An 18260-nucleotide genomic window follows, 5' to 3' on the forward strand; every position below is an offset into this window, starting at 1 on the left:
CAAAATGAATCAACATTTTAGATGTCTGTGCTATGTTATTGTTGTCCACGTGTGACTGTTGATCTCGTTGTGGATAACTATTTCCCTAATTTAATTGCGTTAGTATTGCATTTCATAAGATATTTTATATGATAGGGCTCATATACTACATATACTACGGTAAAGGGCGGGTATCATTGTTCCGGGAAAAAAGGATGTCCTTTTATTTTTTTTTATTGAGATAAAGTTTTGAGGATTCTCGATTAGTTAAATTCTCGACTGTAGTTTGTTTGAGGCAGTCGAATGAATGCTCTTACAGTGTGGCATTTACATGGTGTTTGGTCGCAGTTCAGGTATGTACAAAACATTGATACAGGTAGCCTACACAATAACCCTCTCTAGCCATAGAAATGTGTTGGATCACTTTTTCTATAATCATACTATTTGCGTGTTTTTTCTGATTGTTCCCCTTCGTGTTTACCAAAGACTTCTATATTTAATTTAATGTAAGAATACCTCTCACAATTACAACAATTAACATAGGCCTAGTGATTTTTTTTCTATGACAATAATATATTATCAAACACGAATAATTGTAAAACATATTAATGTGCCTTCTTGCTGAAACAACACAGGACATTATGGGATGAGTGTGCAGACAGGAATGTGTGGTGGTGATTCACCTACGTTTATAGGCTACTAATGTGTGCTTCAGGACATTCTTATTGGTCAAGTAGTATACCATATAACTAACAGTCACAATTTTGAGCTGTTGACTAGTAGAGGACATTGTTCAGGTCTAATTTTACAGTCATTAAACTGTAGAACTGTACAGCATATTGATAGTAGCATATACTTGTTACTACTCTGTAATAAGCAATTTTTAGGAAGATGATGATGGACAACTGTCCAGATTTGGCCAGCCAGCACAGATTGTGTTGTAAAGATGCTAGCCTACAGTCTATTTCTCTGGCAATAGATGAATTGTCTTACGTGATTGTCACATGTACAGTTGTAAAGTGGGAAGTGGGGAGAAATCTGCTAGTCATACTTGCCAATGCACATTTGTTCCATTGTGTCCACAAACATAGTCATGGCCCTTGTCAGACATCATCTCCACGTGTTCCTGTGATTTTTGGCTGCATCTTGATTTGTGTTGGTTGATACCCAGTCTGATGCCCATATTTTGTATTTTTTTCACATCTTACAGGCAGCACAGTGCAGGAATGACCAGAACCAACTATACTTGAGGTTTAGAAGCTCCTATTCCACACTGAAGTAATGAAAAACATGATCAGAGGTGTGAATTTCCCCAATTTATTTTGCAAATCAACTATGTTCTGTGATCTTTGATAAGTACACTGACATAACATTATTTTTTAATAACAATTCTGTAATATAATGTTATCACTTTCCATTTTCAGACCTTGTCATTGTGCAGCATCCTGTTTCTGTGAGTGTACCACTGAACTATCAGGTGAATCTGAGTGTGAGAGCAGAGGGGACAGGTATCCTGAACTACCAGTGGTTCAAATCTGATGAAGAGGAGGTATGTGGTTGTGGAGGATTTTTGTCATTCTTGTCTGACACTGTATTATGTTGTCAATTTATAGAGTAACACAGTGTATAACCAATGAAATGGCTAATGTTTTTTTTTAGGTATTTGGTGCAACCAGAGCAGATCTGACTGTCACAGCCCAGAGGTCTCAGCTCTACATTTGCAGAGTGAATGACCAGTTCTGCAACTGTGTGTTCAGTGAATGGGTCAAAGTAAAGGTCCCGGACATTGCTAAACCAGGTATATGAATAGTCTATATTAGTTACTAGTTATAAGATAATATGTTTGCAATGCAGATGTTTAAACTTATTTGATCAATGCAGAGAACTATTTTGCATAGAATGTATTAATATTGCATTTTTGATTTCTTTAGGTCTCCCAGTAGCCTGGCGAGGGGAGCTCCATATCGCTGTACACCCTGCACCCCAGACTGTCAGACAGGGGCAGAGACTCACCCTCAGCTGCTCTGCCTTTGGCATTCCCATCCCACACTACCAGTGGTACAGAAATGGACATCCTCTGCTGGGCAAAACCACTAACACATTGCAGGTAACTCCAGTGTTTAATTACCCCTGCACTGAGGTCATCGTATTTACTCTGTCTTGACATTTGATCTGGCTGCTTCAGCAGTCCTATGTAAACATTGCAATTTAGAAGAACTTGGTTAATATTTAACATAAGGTTTGTTTTCTAGAATAGTCTTATGTGCATGAGTAGAGCCAAACATTAATGGGAATGTGTTTGTGTCCCTTGTAGATACATAATGCAGAGGCAGACGATAGAGGAACATATCTCTGCTCTGTGTCCAATGTTGAAGAAGAAAGATGGACAGAGCCAGCTGATGTTGATATAGGTAAATATAAATATGATAGAGCTCGAAGGGCATCTTTGCAAATAATTAGGAAGGAATGTTGTTGTTTGTAGGAAGTCACCCCACTGTGAATGATGTTGTAAAATTATGGAGTCTACCTTTTGTGAATGTGTCTCTTTAATTATATATAGATATAGTGAATATGAAACCCAAAAGTCCTTCATAGTATCACATGACAAAACAATAACAACAGTTATTTGTTCAGTGGCATGAGCTTTACTATTAGCATTTTCTATTTTCCCTGATGAAGTCTACCACATAATTCACTGTAAAGTAATTCCACACTTTTCAATGAGCTATAGCTGTGAATATTTCGATTTCTGCACATGTCTCCCAGTACCTTTGTACAAAACTATCAAGTGGGTCTTTCCATTCTGCTGAGGATTTAAGGTACTTTCCCTTTGTTAGACAGAAATGGTAGGAAGTTGTCAGGCTCTCAACAGTGGGCAGGGTTGTATAGACAACATCTAAATGACTTGAAATGAAACTAGGCTTTGGATGTAGGTTCCCCTTTTGCATTTGAATGTGTTTTCTACATTTTGACTCAACCAGTCTGAAGTAAAACGGAGGCCTTTAACACACTCATATTGCTTTTGATCTTGTTTGTTGTGTTTGATTGACAGATTGAAGTGTGATGTGTGAAGTTATGCACTGATTTCAACCTTTGTTTTTCTTTCTTTTTTCGATTTTGTTCAGAGCCATCTAATCAACTCAAAGTCACAGCTCCAAAACTCACAGGTATGGCTCGGTGTAAATAAAGTATTAGTGTAAATAAAGTATTTGTAATTTTTAGAATGCAGTTTGAGCATTTCCTCATTGAAGAGGGGGACTGTTGTAGCAGTATTTTCGGATATACAGCACCAGTCAAAAGTTGACACGCATACTACTCATTCCAGGGTTTTTCTTTATTTTACTATTTTCTACATTGTAGAATAGTGAAGACATCAAAACTATGAAATAACATATATGGAAACATGCAGTAACAAAAAAGTGTTAAAGTTGCTACCCTTTGCCTTGATGACAGCTTTGCACACTCTTGGCATTCGCTCAACCAGCTTCATGAGGTAGTCACCTGGAATGCATTTAATTTAACAGGTGAATTTCTTCCTCCTTAATGCGTTTGAGCCAATCAGTTGTGTTGTGACAATGTAGGGCAGGTATACAAAAGATAGCACTATTTGGTAAAATACAAAGACTATATTATGACAAGAACAGCTCAAATAACCAAAGAGAAATGAAAGTGCATCATTACTTTAAGACATGAAGATCAGTCAATCTGGATAATGTCAAGAACTTTGAAAGTTTCTTCCATCTAGCACTATGATGAAACTGGCTCTCATGTGGACCGCCACAGGAAAGGAAGACCCAGAGTTACCTCTGCTGCAGAGGACAAGTTCATTAGCGTTACCAGCCTCAGAAATTGCTGCCCAAATAAATGCTTCACAGACTTTAAGTAACAGGGTCATCTCAACATCAACTGTTCAGAGGAGACTGCGTGAATCAGACCTTCATGGTCGAATTGCTGCAAAGAAACCACTACTAAAGGACACCAATAATAAGAAGAGACTTGCTTGGGCCAAGAAACATGAGCAATGGACATTAGACCGGTGAAAATCTGTTGTTTGGTCTGATGAGTCCCAATTTGAGATTTTTGGTTCCAACCGCCATGTCTTTGTGAGACGCAGAGTAGGTGAACGGATAATCTCTGCATGTGTGGTTCCCACTGTGAAGCATGGAGGAGGAGGTGTGATGGTGCTTTGCTGGTGACGCTGTCAGTGGCTTATTTAGAATTCAAGGCACACTTAACCAGCATGGCAACCACAGCATTCTGCAGCAATACGCCATTCTATCTGCTTTGCGCTTAGTGGGACTATCATTTATTTTTCAACAGGACAATGACCCAACACACCTCCAGGCTGTGTAAGGGCTATTTGACCAAGAAAGAGAGTGATGGAGTGCTGCATCAGATGACCTGGCCTCCACAATCACCTGACCTCAACCCATTTGAGATGGTTTGGGATGAGTTGAACTGTAGATTGAAGGAAAAGCAGCCTACATGATTCTATATGTGTTATTTCATAGTTTTGATCTGTTCACTATTATTCTACAATGTAGAAAATAGTCAAAATAAAGAAAACCCTGGAATGAGTAGGTGTGTCCAAACTTTTGACTGGTACTGCATACAGTTTCATGTTTCTACAGTTTAATTAGCTGTTCTTGTTGTACGGTAAATTAACCCCAATTACTAATTCCACTATGGTCTTTCCGTTCAGCGACTGACAAAGTGGCCCTGCTTATTGGTAACCTCAACTACTCCCACCACCCGGACCTGATGGCCCCCACTATGGATGTCCATGAGCTGGCCAACCTGCTGCAGCAGCTGGGCTTCAGAGTGGTGTCTCTTCTGGACCTCACCAGGGAGGAGATGCTGGCAGCCATTGACAAGTTCATTCTTCTGCTTGACAGGGGCGTGTATGGTGAGTTTAACACTGTACAGTATTCTGGTGGTAACAATACAATGGAAAATTTATTTTGAATTGAGTTTTTTTCAGAGACTCTAAAAAGCTAACGATGAGAGTAATACTATTCCCCATCTCAGATAAATAGGTGTAAATGTATTTTTTAAAAGTATATGTTAAGTGGAAATTAGACTTCGTAGTCTGGTTAAGTTCCCTTTGAACTTATTCTACTCTTTTCCGTTGAACTTGTTGAGGTCACAGTTCATAATTCTATGCTGCTGTTTTGAGATCTTATTAGTAGCTTGGTGTGAGTGTGGTTTAGAAGGCAGATAAGAGTTGGAAAGGAGAAGCATGGGTCTGTAGTGTTTGGTGTGAAAAGCCTTGCTATGTATAGCCGTTTCTAAAGTCCTGTGATACTTCTACTTTACAGAATTATTTAGCGCCTGTAAAGGGCTTTTAGCAACCCAGCAAACTGTCAGCTTATCTCCCTTTTATATTTTAGTCAAATAAATAAACGTTCGCACTGTTATTACAGGCACTGAGCCATACACATTACATTTTATTTGGTATGTAAGCATTTTTAAGAATGTATAACTTTCTGCCTCATCTAATAGTCCGTGTGTGTGTTGTTGGCTGTTATAGAAAACGAGGTCAGCTTAATGTGAAACTAAAAAACAATCTCAAAAGTATCAACCTGGCTTTCTATGAGCTTTTAGGACCTGCACAGTTGACCTGTTTCCGCTGGACATAATACCTAGAAAGCAAGCAACATAATGGCTTGTTGATAAAGGATAGGGTCAGTGTTGTGTGATATTCTACACAGTATATCTTTGATAAAATGAAACCGGCTAAAACATGGAGCCTTGTTTGACAGATGCATAAAGAGTATGAAACATGTAGCTACTGCGGCTCTACTACGTCCTACTTTAATTGCTCTGAAAACCCCTGACCTTTTTCATGTGCAGTTTCACCCTTTCTTCTTCCTTATCTCTACCTCGCTCTGAACGGGAGTATACACTGAGTGTACAAAACATTAGGAACACCTTCCTAATATTGGGTTGCACATCCTTTTGCGCTCAGAATATCCTCAATTTGTCGGGGTATGGATTCTACAAGGTGTCGAAAGCGTTCCACAGGGATGCTGGCCCGTGTTGACTCCAATGCTTCCCACAGTTGTGACAAGTTGGTTGGCTCGATGTCCTTTGGGTGGTGGACCATTCTTGATACACACAGGAAACTGTTGAGCATGAAAAACCCAGCAACGTTGCAGTTCTTGACAGACTGTATACCATGCACCTTGCACCTACTACCATACCCTGCTCAAAGGCACTTAAATATTTTTTTCTTGCCCATTCACAATCCATGTCTCAAGTGACTCAAAGCTTCATCTACACTGATTAACAAGTGACATCGATAAGGGATCATAGGATTCACCTGGTCAGCCTATGTCATGGAGCAGGTGTTCATAATGTTTTGTACACTCAGTGTACTCTTCTTGTGCTCTGAATGTACTATTTTACACCTATGAGAGACTTGTCTTTCCTGTGTTCATCTGATGAAGTAAATGTGATCAATGGTAACTAACTCTAAATAGTAATTTTGGTGTATCACTGAAATACATTAAAAAAATACCTGTAACATTATTCTATCCCCTACAGCCCTGTTCTACTATGCTGGTCATGGGTACGAACGTTCAGGGAGGAACTACCTGGTGGCCATAGACGCTCCACAGCCCTACCGTCCAGAGAACTGTGTCTGTGTACAGAGGGTCATGCGCATGATGCAGGAGAGACGGACTGCATTGAGTGTGGTCTTACTAGACACCTGCAGAACATGGTAGGCCTCCTGATGGACACCTCATGTTACTGTTTGTGGCGCTACATCTTGTCCAACTTTTGTACAAACAGTATTAGGATTGTGGAAGGACTAAAACAGGTGTTAAGTTGTATATTCGTGTTAAGTTGTATATTTGTATTTTAAGGTACAACCAAGATTGCATAGCTTCTGAAATCAGGCCCTTGGTACCCATGGGAAACACAGTGTATGGATATGCCACGTATGTATTTTTTGTGTGTATGTAACAACTTATTTTATGAGTGTTCAATCATGACCTGACATCTAAATGACCTCCTGCTGCCTTAAAAGATGTGAAGATGCAGAAGCGTATGAGGTGCAGGACGGAGGGAAGAGCACTGGGATCTTCACCAAGTACCTGAACAAGCACATTCTGCAGCCGGAGAAGGTCACTCACGTCCTGGAGCAGGTCTCTGAGGGTCAGTGTTATTGTATGATAGGCTTTGTTCTTATAGTATGACGGTGGCTTTGCATATAGTACTTCCCTCAGTCTGTGTGACTTTGGAATTTCAGGATGGATGTTTTGACATACTGTTAACACCAATCCATGACTCATATGGGAAACCCCTGTATTTCTTTTGACCAAAAAATACTAGATATTACCCAAGAAAGACTAAATTCCCTGCTAATGACTTTGTCTTCTTAGGTGACTCTGGGTTCTATAGCTCCTCTATATGAGATGCATAATAGTGTCTGTAAACAGGGTCAGTGTGGAAGTTGTTGTTAGATGGAGCACAGACATTTTCACATCCTAAAGGTTCAATGCAGCTGTTTTTATCTCAATCTCAAATAATTTCTAGTTAACAATTAATTTCCTTACTGTGATTGTTTTTAATTAAATGATTTAAAAAAAGAACAAAAAATTCTTAGCAAAGTTGAATTTCTTAAGCAAGAATTTAGCTTGGACTATCTGGGAGTTGTCTGAGAGAGGTTTGGAACTCTTTATTGGTCTATTAACTAATTTACCACCTGGTGATGTAACCAGGCAGGCCAAAACTCCATCCCACCAACACAGGATGAAATTTCAGGCGGTCTTTTCAAACAGCTCTTACACTAAAAGGACATTATCATAATTTTCACAGTATTATTCCAACCTCAGTGTGGAAATAAATATAAAACACAGGTAAATCACATTTTTGACTGCACTGGGCCTTTAATGTTTCTCCATCACTAACTACTCCCACTGGTTCAGCAGGTAGCAGTGGGCGGCGCTTGGAGGGCTGCTTGTTTTGTTTGTTTCATTCCCCAGCACGAAATCAAAGTGTCACTCAAAGGGGAAACTAACAAAGAGTTACTGAGGGGTTACTTTTATGAGGGGTTCTGAAAGACATGGGGTTGTCCACTGAAAGTTGACTAGCAACAACAACTGCAACAACTGGAACCTAAAAGACACCCACCATGAGTGCACAATACATTTGCCCAAGAGGCAAACAAAAGAAAGACCCACACCAAACTTAAAGACAGGAATCAAACCAAAAAGTTGTCGCAAAACAAAATCAGACAAAGGAACGCTTTTCTATAAACACACCAACTAAAGGTGTTGACCCTCCACATCTCTCAAGACAATTGGAGCACTGGGCCAGCCACTCGTGAATAGCACCTGGGCCAGCACAGGTGAAACACCTTCCCACTAACGAGACGGAAACCAGAACAGGTGTAACACATACTGAGTAATGAGGTGACACCACTCAGCGCCCCCTACGATCTATACGTGCTAAAGTTCAACCTCAAAACGTAATTGGAAAAACCAAAATCTTAATTAAATTAACATTTTATTGGTCACATACATAAATACATGTTTAGCAGATGTTATTGTGGGTGTAGCGAAATGCTTGAAAACCTGTAACATGTTTGATGGGTCTCTGGTAACATGACTTTGTGGGACAGAGCTGCATTAGCATGTGACCTCATTCTCTGGAAATTCACACTGTTGGTTGGAGCACAGCAGGAAACCTGAGAGCAGTAGAGTTAAAGACAGCTGCTCTGGCGTGTGTGTACCCCCCTACACTGCTCTCCTGTGGTCAATCAGCTCCAGCTCCAGTGATCCTGCATAACTTAACACAACCCATCCAAGGAGGTGGTGGTAAAGTACTGCTTTGGTTGACTGATGAATTGCCAGTGGCTGTAACGGTCGGACCTTGGCACAGAAGCTAACAAATGTGACACAATACATTTTATTTCAGGTTTACAGCTACATTTCTGGAAGTGTAATCATGAATGAATCGTGAAAAATTATGAGTTAGATCGTTACAGAGAAATAAATATCATACCCCCAAAAATTGCTAACCTCTCCTGTTATTGGTAATGGTAAGTTAGCATGTTTTGAGGGCGTGATCTTTGTGCATCTGTAACTTTCATTCATTCATGGATATCAGTAATCATGGTAGCATCTACATTCATATAGAAAATATGAAAAGTGACTCCACAATAAAAGTGACTCCAATACATTATTTACCATTAATTTCTATTGGGCACAACATAATCCAAAACACAACCAAAACAAACTAAATGCAGCCAACAAGTTTGTAGAGTCACAAGCTTGAGGTAGTCAATACGTGCTAGGAATATGTAACCAAATACTAAACGTTTGACTTAATTTAATTTTCTAAGTGAATTTGTTCAAATAGTTACGGGGGGACTAGATACATAAAGTGCATTAATTTCTACACAATAAAACAGATATGTATGAAAATACCCTTGAATAAAAGGTGACGTTTTGTACTGCAGGGATCATCAACTAGATTCAGCCGTGTGGCCGATTTGTCTCTTGAGCTCATGGTCGGGGGGACGGAACATAATTACAAATAATTTGTAGACTGCAAATTGACCTCAAGAAGCCCAAACAGATATAAAATTTGACTAAAACATAATAATTTCAAACATTGCTTACATTTGTGTATGATCTCGTCTCTCTATTATGCGTGGGAATACGTTGTCTAACTGTTGCATTTATCAGAATCGTATTTTAGACCTTAAACAACCTTTGCTAATTCATGTCTAGGAAATAATATTCACTGAAGTGACAGATCATGAGACCATGTTCCCAGAACCTCATTTGAAGAATTATGATCTATTTCTGTCTTCGAGTTATTTATTAATGGAAAAATAGTTGATGATGAACTGCTGTTCACTCAACTCTAATGGAAACATAGCGAAGACAGCTTGCTTAAAATATGTACTAAAGCCATATCCTCTGCAAGGCTAAGAGTAAGCCTGTATCCACGGCCCTGAATAGGGTTTCAGTGTATCAGTTGTCCCTTTTCAGTTGTCCCCGTAGGCCCTCATTGTAAATCATATTTTTTTCTTAGCTGACTTGCCGAGTAAATTAAGGTTACATTTAAAATGTAAAAAATGTCACATCTGGCCCACAATGCCTTATACATGTCTGTCATCTAAACATTTCACTCTTATTATCCACATGTTTATAATTTCAGAGCCTTTACATCAGTCAAATAGTATTATTATTTTCATTTCAGTCCTACTATTGAACCTTCCTTAAGAACAGCTGTTACCTTGGCAGCATAGGCTAACCTTTAACATTTACCCTGTTCCTCAGATCTAGGCAGAGACCCTCTGGTCACAGGGAAGCAGGCGGTGGAGATCAAACACACGCTGAAGGAGCCTCGCTCCCTTACAGATCCGGTCAGGACCACCGGCCACACTGGGGAGCTACGTCTGAGAGATGCCTGCTGGAGACAAGCCAACGGTAAGTTTTTACACCACAATATCCGCAATCCAGACCCTTTTTCACAATAAAGGGTAATCTAAAGACACTATTGATAAATTATTGTGTGTATGTCAAGTGCTGTTCTTATTTTAGATGCATTAGCAATGGTATGGTGTGTGATTTTCTCTGAAATACTGTAATGTAATTTTCTTGCCCTAAACTAGTCTTATCAAGAAAGAGGAATAGCAATATGTTCCCTCCTCCCTACACCCCCTCCAGTTCTGCATGTGATATGGATGTGGCTGTTAAAAACAGTGTGGTTTAGCATGAGTCATGACCATCACACCACCATTCAATAATTGACAGTTTATTTGTGGTGATAACAGACAGCGAACTTATTTGTATATTTAAAGTCAACTATAAGCTCATTTCACTCACGGTATATCAGTTGTATACATAACAGAAGGGAATATACTTTTGTTGTTCCCCTGTCACCTAGGAACTTGCTTATCGTGTATTATTTATTCAATTAGAATGTTGTCATCACTGAAGTTCTTGAAAATCCCTATGTATATTTTGGCCTCAGATTTTGAAGAACAAACTCCTACTGTAACCTTTTTCAAGGACAAGGTAACATCTGATAAAATAAAATTTTCTGATAACATGCCTGGTTAATTCTCTTATGTAGTCTGTCTCCTAGAGATAAAATTAAATCTAATAAAAATGTATTAGTCACATGCTCCGAATACAACAACAACCTTACAGTGAAATGCTTACTTTCGAGCCCCTAACCGACAGTGCAGTTTTAAAAAATACGGATACGAATAAGAGATAACATTCTATGTCAGATGCTTTCTGACATAGGATTTGTATCTTAAAACTGCCTTTCCATGTGATATCATCCCACACAGAGCTACCACGTCAGAAGCTGCTTCTTTTCCCCTGTGGAGTTGAGGTGGAGGTCAGCTTCTCAGCCTTGTTCTCTAACGTCATGGTTGCCTTCGGCACAGTGAAAACTACTGGCCCCAGGACCCAGGACTGCACTGTTACTCTGAGGAGCACACCTGTGAGTCACCTCTTCACGCTTACTTGTTGATACCTGCCACATCATGTAAAGGGCAGGGTGTGGTGAACAAACACCCACTAATCAGAATTTTGATTTAGTTGCATAACTTCACATGACACTGCAGATAAATATTTGATTGAAAGGACTTTATAACTCCTTGTGAGACCCTAGAAATGTATGCATAATTGTATCCATCTGTAGGCTACACTCACAACAAAACTGAAAACAGAATGTTAAGAAAATATGTTTGAGAGAAGGTTCTAAGAGTTGTTTCTGCAAATGGTGTCTGAACTATTTAAGTTTGTGGTCACAGCTCTCAAGGCTAAAATTGTCGTATAGATATTTATCTGAACCTGACACGGGATAACTCTTTGCAATTTTGAATGTTTATTGCTCATAAAACTATGTTTTATATGTAGAGAACATGCATGTACAAAGGTTGTCAAGAGCGCAGCATCATCCCCTCCCCATTCTAGGGTATATCTTATGCACAGCACACTTATTGGCATAGTTCTGCCTTATGCAGTGTATGCCCTCTTGGCTTTCACGACAGCATTACACAGTCATTGAATGATGTTTCCTATTTACAAGAATGTTGGCCCATATATAGAGTTCCTAGCTGTAATAAATGGCCGAAGTGAGAAACAAGAGCAGGAAATTGGTGCACAACCGCTTATCAAGTGTTTGCTTCTGTGGCGTGATAACTCCTTGGAGCATACTGACACCTAGTGGTTCAATGCATTATTTTCCCTGTACACAAAACCATAATACCATGTATGTGTAACCTTTATTTAACTAGGCAAGTCAGTTAATAACAAGTTCTTACTTACAATGACAGTCTACCAGGGAACAGTGGGTTAACTGCCTTGTTCAAGGGCAGAACGACAGATTTTTACCTTGTCAGCTCGGGGATTTATTCCAGCAACCTTTCAGTTACTGGCCCAACGCTCTAACCACTAGGCTACCTGCCACTCCATGTATAATGTGTATAATAATAATAAGTGGGTGTGACAGGTTTTGTTGTAGTTGCCTGATGTATTTTATTCCCAACCTCTGTCTAGGCAATGGAGGATATCTTCTCTAGTCCTGGCAGGTCAGGTGAAATGGACTCTCTCTTGCTAAACAACTTGGTTGCTGAAAACCCTGACTGTAGCCTCAGACTTTGTGGCCTTCAAAAGCTCCAGGTATGCTTACTTTCTGCGTCCTCATATTTAAATGTGAAAGTATTCAATAATATGGTAGAAAGGTTTACATTTTGCAATCTATCATTTATTCATTGGTTAACTAAAAGTATGAATAAAAATCTATATTCTGTTTTTTTCTCTCTGTTCCAAAGGGATCCTTGGTGATAAAGGTGGACCTACACTATACCCACACGGGCAGCAAGCTGCGGCTGCAAGAGAGCAAACAGCTAGACATAGGAAAACCTTTGGTAGCATCCTGTGATCAGTACAGGGGACAGCAAGCATTGGTGACCCAGAGACAAGAAGGTGCCCCTTCCCAGAGTATGGGCCACGTTTCACACAGCAAGCAGCCCCCACGTCAAACACTGGGACAGCCAGGTCGCCCCTTCACCAGGAAGGCAGAGTGTGCTGCCAAAGTCCCTACAGCAAGGAGCAACGAACCAGAGGAGAATGATGAGACTGAGCCTCAAGACTTTACCTTCTGATTTCCGCTCTCCACGTCTTTGGAAAAAGGATAGTTTAGTAGTAGTAGTGACTAGTGTAGTCAATAGGATATTTGCTGTTTAGGCTTAAAGCAATGTACATAATTAAATCAGCATGATACATTCTATTTCTCTGGTTAGGCTACATTTCATCAGTTTAATGATGGTTATGAGGTGTGTGTGTCAGTGTGTATACATGTGGCATGTGAGTTTGAGGAGATTATCTCCTGGATTATGTTCCTCTCTTAAAGCACTATTCGGTTTTTAGTTCTCAGCATGATACCCAAGCAATATTTATTATTAAATGATCACAGTATGAAAAAAGCTGACTTTTCTACATGCTTGTGAATAATAACAATAATGATACACATTTCAGCTCTTATGTACCTGTATGTAACTATTAAAATGAATGAAATACCATTTTTAGGACTGTATTATTCAAGATTAATTTATGATTAACACAATTTGTGGTTTTATATTTTAACTACTTTAATATATTTATTAATATATAGCCTATGTTAACCGTATTAACAACAATCCTACAATTCAATACAATTTCCATGAACTGAAAAGAAAAAAAATACAATAATTCAGGCAAAAGACAAAAGTCAAGAAAGGTTAGCTACAATTAAACGTCATATAAAGCAGACATGATGAGCAGATGAGGAACAATAGGATATAAGCTAAAAATAAGAAGAATCCTAAACATTTATGACTGAAATGTACCAAACAAAAATACATAGCTAAATAAACAGATTCAAATAGTTTTTAAACATGGTGTCACATTTTCAGATTCAATTGTCTCTGGATAGTTTACTACACATAGCATTCGACATTTGAAAGGTCTATAAAATGCAGAAAATACTATCATAACCTCATAAAGAAAAAGTAATCTAGCTAGCTCACTAGCTACAATTTCGTCAATTTATGCCGTTGCATACTGGGTTATAAACCTAATATCTCCATTCGTTATACAAGCCCTGGTAGCTCGCCGTGATCGTATAGTGGTTAGTACTCTGCGTTGTGGCCGCAGCAACCCCGGTTCGAATCCGGGTCACGGCATTGCGAACACAATGTCACGGCAAAAGGGTAGAATTTTTTCTGGATTGTGTGAATCTTTTTTTTAAAGATGCAAAATGTTTTATAAGTTATCCTCGTTCAGTCATTGCTTGTCGAAGCAATTTTCCGAACACAGCGAACCTATGAAGTCGGCTGTACATTCATATGAAATGTGTTATGTCCGCTAGGGGGTGGAAGAGTCGCTATTCGATAATTGTTGTGCTGAGACTATTGTGCGAAAAGCCATCAATCAAATAAATCAATCAGATGTATTTATAAACCCCTTTTTTACATCAGCATTCGTCACAATGTGCTTACACAGAAAGATTTGTCAAAGACACCAGCCTCATAGACTGTTCTCTGCTACCGCACGGTAAGCGGTACCGCAGCGCCAAGTCTAGGTCCAAAAGACTCCTTAACAGCTTCTACCCCAAGTCTTAAGACTGCTGAACAGTTAATTAAATAGCTACTCAGACTATTTTCACCCCCTCCCCCCCTTTTTTTTTACGCTACTGCTACTCACTGTTTATTATCTAGTCATTTTACCCCTACCTACATGACCCCCCCCCCCCCCACCATTTTCAAACTTTAGTTTATTTAGTAAATATTTGTTTAACTATTAATTGTATTAAAGCCGTATTGTTGGTTAAGGGCTTAAGGGCTTGTAAGTAATACTTTCACGGTAAGGTCTACAACTGCTGTATTCGATGGATGTGACAAATACGATTTGATTTCAATTACGAGATGACACCCTTGTCTATTATTTTGTCTTGTGTCTTAGGCTACTATCTGTAAACTCAAAAATATTTGGTATAAATTAGTTGATAAATGTATTTTCATGATTGCTCTGGCCACTGAGTCATACAATTGGGAAATAAATTCGGATGAGGGATAGATAGCTATCCCGGACGCAAGATGGTGGTATTATTCCTTTTAAGTCATTTGTCATAAACGACGCAACCTAAAATGAATAATACCGCCATCTTGCGTCTGGTTGGGCTACCCCTCATTCGTTTGACTTTAGGAGCTAAACATTCATAAACATTAAATGCATGGGAGACTGAAAACACCACATTTGGACCTCCTAGTGCCAATTGGTGGCTTAAGAAAATTAAAGGATGAAATATTCATTTTTGGTATTGCTTATTTAGGGCTTCTGCCCATTTTGTGGACATCGCTCTCGTTGGTTCTCATTGACGTCTGTCTATTCTAAGGGACCGCCCTCTAGCTCAGGTTGCAAGTGGTGAATGGTCACCCATCGTTCGGCCACGGTTTTGCTCCTGGATCTGGATGCGAGCGTCATTTCAATGATTCCGCACTATTGCCAGTGTCTGTGTTGTGTTAACTTCATGGTATAGACTATGCTGCGTCTTGGCAGTAGAATCTTCAGCTGCTGCTAGTCTGGTTGATCGAAAAATGTAGTCATTCTGTGCTGTGTTTAGTTTATTGTTCTGGTCCTAGACGCAGACCAGCAATTCTGTGAGAAGATGTTGAGCCGAATAATGAGTGGCAGCATCAGGAATCTGGATAGAGAATATGACTGCACCGTCAGACTCCTGGATGATACGGAATACACATGCACAATTCAGGTCAGTCACGTGCTCTATATTTTTACAATAACTGTTTTCCCTCCGCAGAGCATATGGCAAGGCAAGTGCTGCAATTGTCTCCCTATAGAAAAGCACGCACAGTGTTTCAGGATGTTACTACCGCAAGGGTCCATACCTCCATTGAAGTTAACATTTAAAATGGTTAAGGTAAGGGATAAGGTTAGGCTTTAGAGTATGGATGTCCCAAGAATTCTGGATAGCACTGACCCTTCAGAAAGTGCCCGCATCCTGCAGGACCCACGATAGGCATGATCTGAATCTATCGCTGTGTGAATAACTTGTTTTCTAACACATTTTTTTGCCGTAGCCTATGCAGGGATCATCAACGTGGGCCGATGTTCTCTTGAGCGTATGGTCGGGCCGCAGGAACATAATTAAAAATAATTGTGTAGACCGCAAATTGACCGCAAGAAGCCCAAACATAAATAATGTTAGACTAAAACATAATGATTTCAAACCTTGCTTACGTTTGTATACGATCACGTGTCTCTCTATTATGCGTGAGAATACTTGGGAACAGATTTCTTAAATAAAAATTACTCGGAGCTGAGCTCCTTGTGTTTTTCCAGTCTATTATGGCCAACAATAATACAAATAATATTCGTATTAATTTTTTGCTCAGAAAAATTTGGGGGCCAAATGAAACCCCCCCGCGGACCACTTGCAGGCAGTTGGAAACTCTGGTCTATGCCATCTGACTTGGTGCACTGAGAGCAGGGTTTCCCAAACTCAGTCCTGGGGCCTCCATGGGTGTACTTTAGTTTTTCCCCCTAGCACTACACATCTGATTCAAATAATCAAAGCTTGATTATGAGTTCATTATTTGAATCAGCTGTGTAGTGCTAGGGGGTAAATGTGCACCCAGGGGGGCCTCAGGATGGAGTTTGGGAAACCCTGACATAGAGGATGTGCTATAGGTAACTGCACATCCGACGTGGATTATCTGTATGATAATCCACCAGCCACATGACCTAATCAGCGTTTTTGTTGCTGACATAGGCTAAACATGGCAAAAAGGAAATGGTTTATAACAGACACATAATCTAGCCTACTAGTGGAATTTTTATTTTTCACTATCATGACAGTGCTGGAAGTAGGGGTTTGAAAAGTGATCAACAGTTTTCAGGTTTTATATTTGAATCTGTCAACCGTTTTAAGAGTTCCATGTTATTATTACTCAGATAGGATTTTATTGTTGCTCAAGAGCAATTTGTTTACTGAAACTGTTATGAGCCTGTATATAGTTCACTACTATATGTAGACATATAATTATAATAAAACAAGTTATGTTTTGTTGAAAGTAAAGTGAGATACATTTCCTGTATAAATCAAAGTGAGATTGATTTCCTGTAAGGGAAGATAGGAAGGAGTAAGGTGTTTGTTTCTTTTTATTTTGTTTGCTGCTAGTCTTGCTTTGATGTATCCTTCATTTTATCTTCAGCCTGAAATAAAGGTAGGGGAGAGGGTCGATCAGAACCAATTACAGTATGTTTGTGTGTGTATTCATCTGTGGATCATCGTTCCTCAGAAGTTAGTGGAGAGAGCTATCTCCTGGACTGAGGAAATCCCTAGAGGGCTCCTACTATTTTTAAGTCATTGAGACATTCAACAAATCTTGTAGATGGAAAAATGAATCAGGTTTAGGGACACCTGTATGATGCAATTAAATGTTAAAGCTGCAGTCTTTGTTTCTGTTATTTTGCTGAAACATTTCCCTTTTGGTTGCATGCATCTCTGTTGGAGATATATTTAAAATAAAATAAGCATGTATTTGTCACATGCGCCGAATACATGCTTACTTACAAGCCCTTAACAACAATGCAGTTTTCAGAAAAATACCTAAAAAACAAAGAAATAAAAGTAACAAATATACAAACAAATGACAAATTAAAGAGCAGCTATAAAATAACAATAGCGAGGCTATATACAGGGGTACCGGTACAGAGTCAATGTGTGGGGGCACTGGTTAGTCGAGGTAATTGAGGTAATATATCAATGTGGGGTAGAGTTATTAAAGTGACTTATGCATAGATAATAACAGAGAGTAGCAGCAGCGTAAAATAGGGGGGTTGGGGCAATGCAAGTAGTCTGGGTAGCCATTTGATTAGATGTTCAGTAGTCTTATGGCTTTTAGGGTAGAGCTGTTTTGAAACGTCTTGGACCAAGACTTGGTGCTCCGGTACCACTTGGTGTGCGGTAGCAGAGAGAACAGTCTATGACTAGGATGGCTGGAGTCATTGACAATTTTTAGGGCCTTCCTCTGACACCACCTGGTATAGAGTTCCTGGATGGCAGGAAGCTTGGCCCCAGTGATGTACTGGGCCACACTTACTACCCTCTGTAGTGCCTTGCAGTCGGAGGCCTAGCAGTTGCCATACCAGGCAGTGATGCAACCAGTCAGGATGCTCTTGATGGTGCAGCTGTAGAACCTTTTCCCTCTAGAGTTGATGATATGAGAATCTCAGAGCTCC

General features: G+C 39.6%; 2 protein-coding genes and 1 non-coding gene across 4 annotated transcripts in view; all 3 read left to right on the forward strand.

The window, feature by feature from the left end:
* Positions 1-13540, forward strand: part of LOC139372275 (MALT paracaspase 3) — an 18959-nt gene extending 5419 nt beyond the window's left edge. Inside the window, exons 1-15 of one of the 2 annotated variants that reach the window (XM_071112030.1) lie at positions 204-332; positions 1190-1279; positions 1404-1528; positions 1639-1777; positions 1911-2086; positions 2294-2390; positions 3105-3146; positions 4682-4885; positions 6526-6703; positions 6849-6923; positions 7013-7140; positions 10278-10427; positions 11300-11454; positions 12516-12638; positions 12791-13540. In XM_071112030.1, the coding sequence (XP_070968131.1) occupies positions 1261-1279; positions 1404-1528; positions 1639-1777; positions 1911-2086; positions 2294-2390; positions 3105-3146; positions 4682-4885; positions 6526-6703; positions 6849-6923; positions 7013-7140; positions 10278-10427; positions 11300-11454; positions 12516-12638; positions 12791-13123 (1944 nt within the window). In that variant the 5' untranslated portion in view covers positions 204-332; positions 1190-1260 and the 3' untranslated portion in view covers positions 13124-13540. Of the gene's footprint in view, positions 1-203; positions 333-1189; positions 1280-1403; positions 1529-1638; positions 1778-1910; positions 2087-2293; positions 2391-3104; positions 3147-4681; positions 4886-6525; positions 6704-6848; positions 6924-7012; positions 7141-10277; positions 10428-11299; positions 11455-12515; positions 12639-12790 lie in introns of those variants that run through there. The other variant, XM_071112032.1, reaches the window with a different exon arrangement.
* A 570-nt stretch (positions 13541-14110) lies between these two features.
* trnah-gug (transfer RNA histidin (anticodon GUG)) lies at positions 14111-14182 on the forward strand. The gene has a single exon. It is a non-coding gene; the product is annotated as a tRNA-His (tRNA).
* Positions 14183-15555: 1373 nt separating this feature from the next.
* LOC139372315 (FERM domain containing 5a) overlaps positions 15556-18260 on the forward strand; it is a 117550-nt gene continuing 114845 nt past the window's right edge. The window contains exon 1 of the mRNA XM_071112047.1: positions 15556-15768. Coding sequence (XP_070968148.1) covers positions 15667-15768 — 102 coding nt within the window. The 5' untranslated portion in view covers positions 15556-15666. The remainder of the gene's footprint in view (positions 15769-18260) is intronic.

Source organism: Oncorhynchus clarkii, chromosome 2 (genome assembly GCF_045791955.1).
Source record: "Oncorhynchus clarkii lewisi isolate Uvic-CL-2024 chromosome 2, UVic_Ocla_1.0, whole genome shotgun sequence".
Taxonomy (NCBI): Eukaryota; Metazoa; Chordata; class Actinopteri; order Salmoniformes; family Salmonidae; genus Oncorhynchus; species Oncorhynchus clarkii.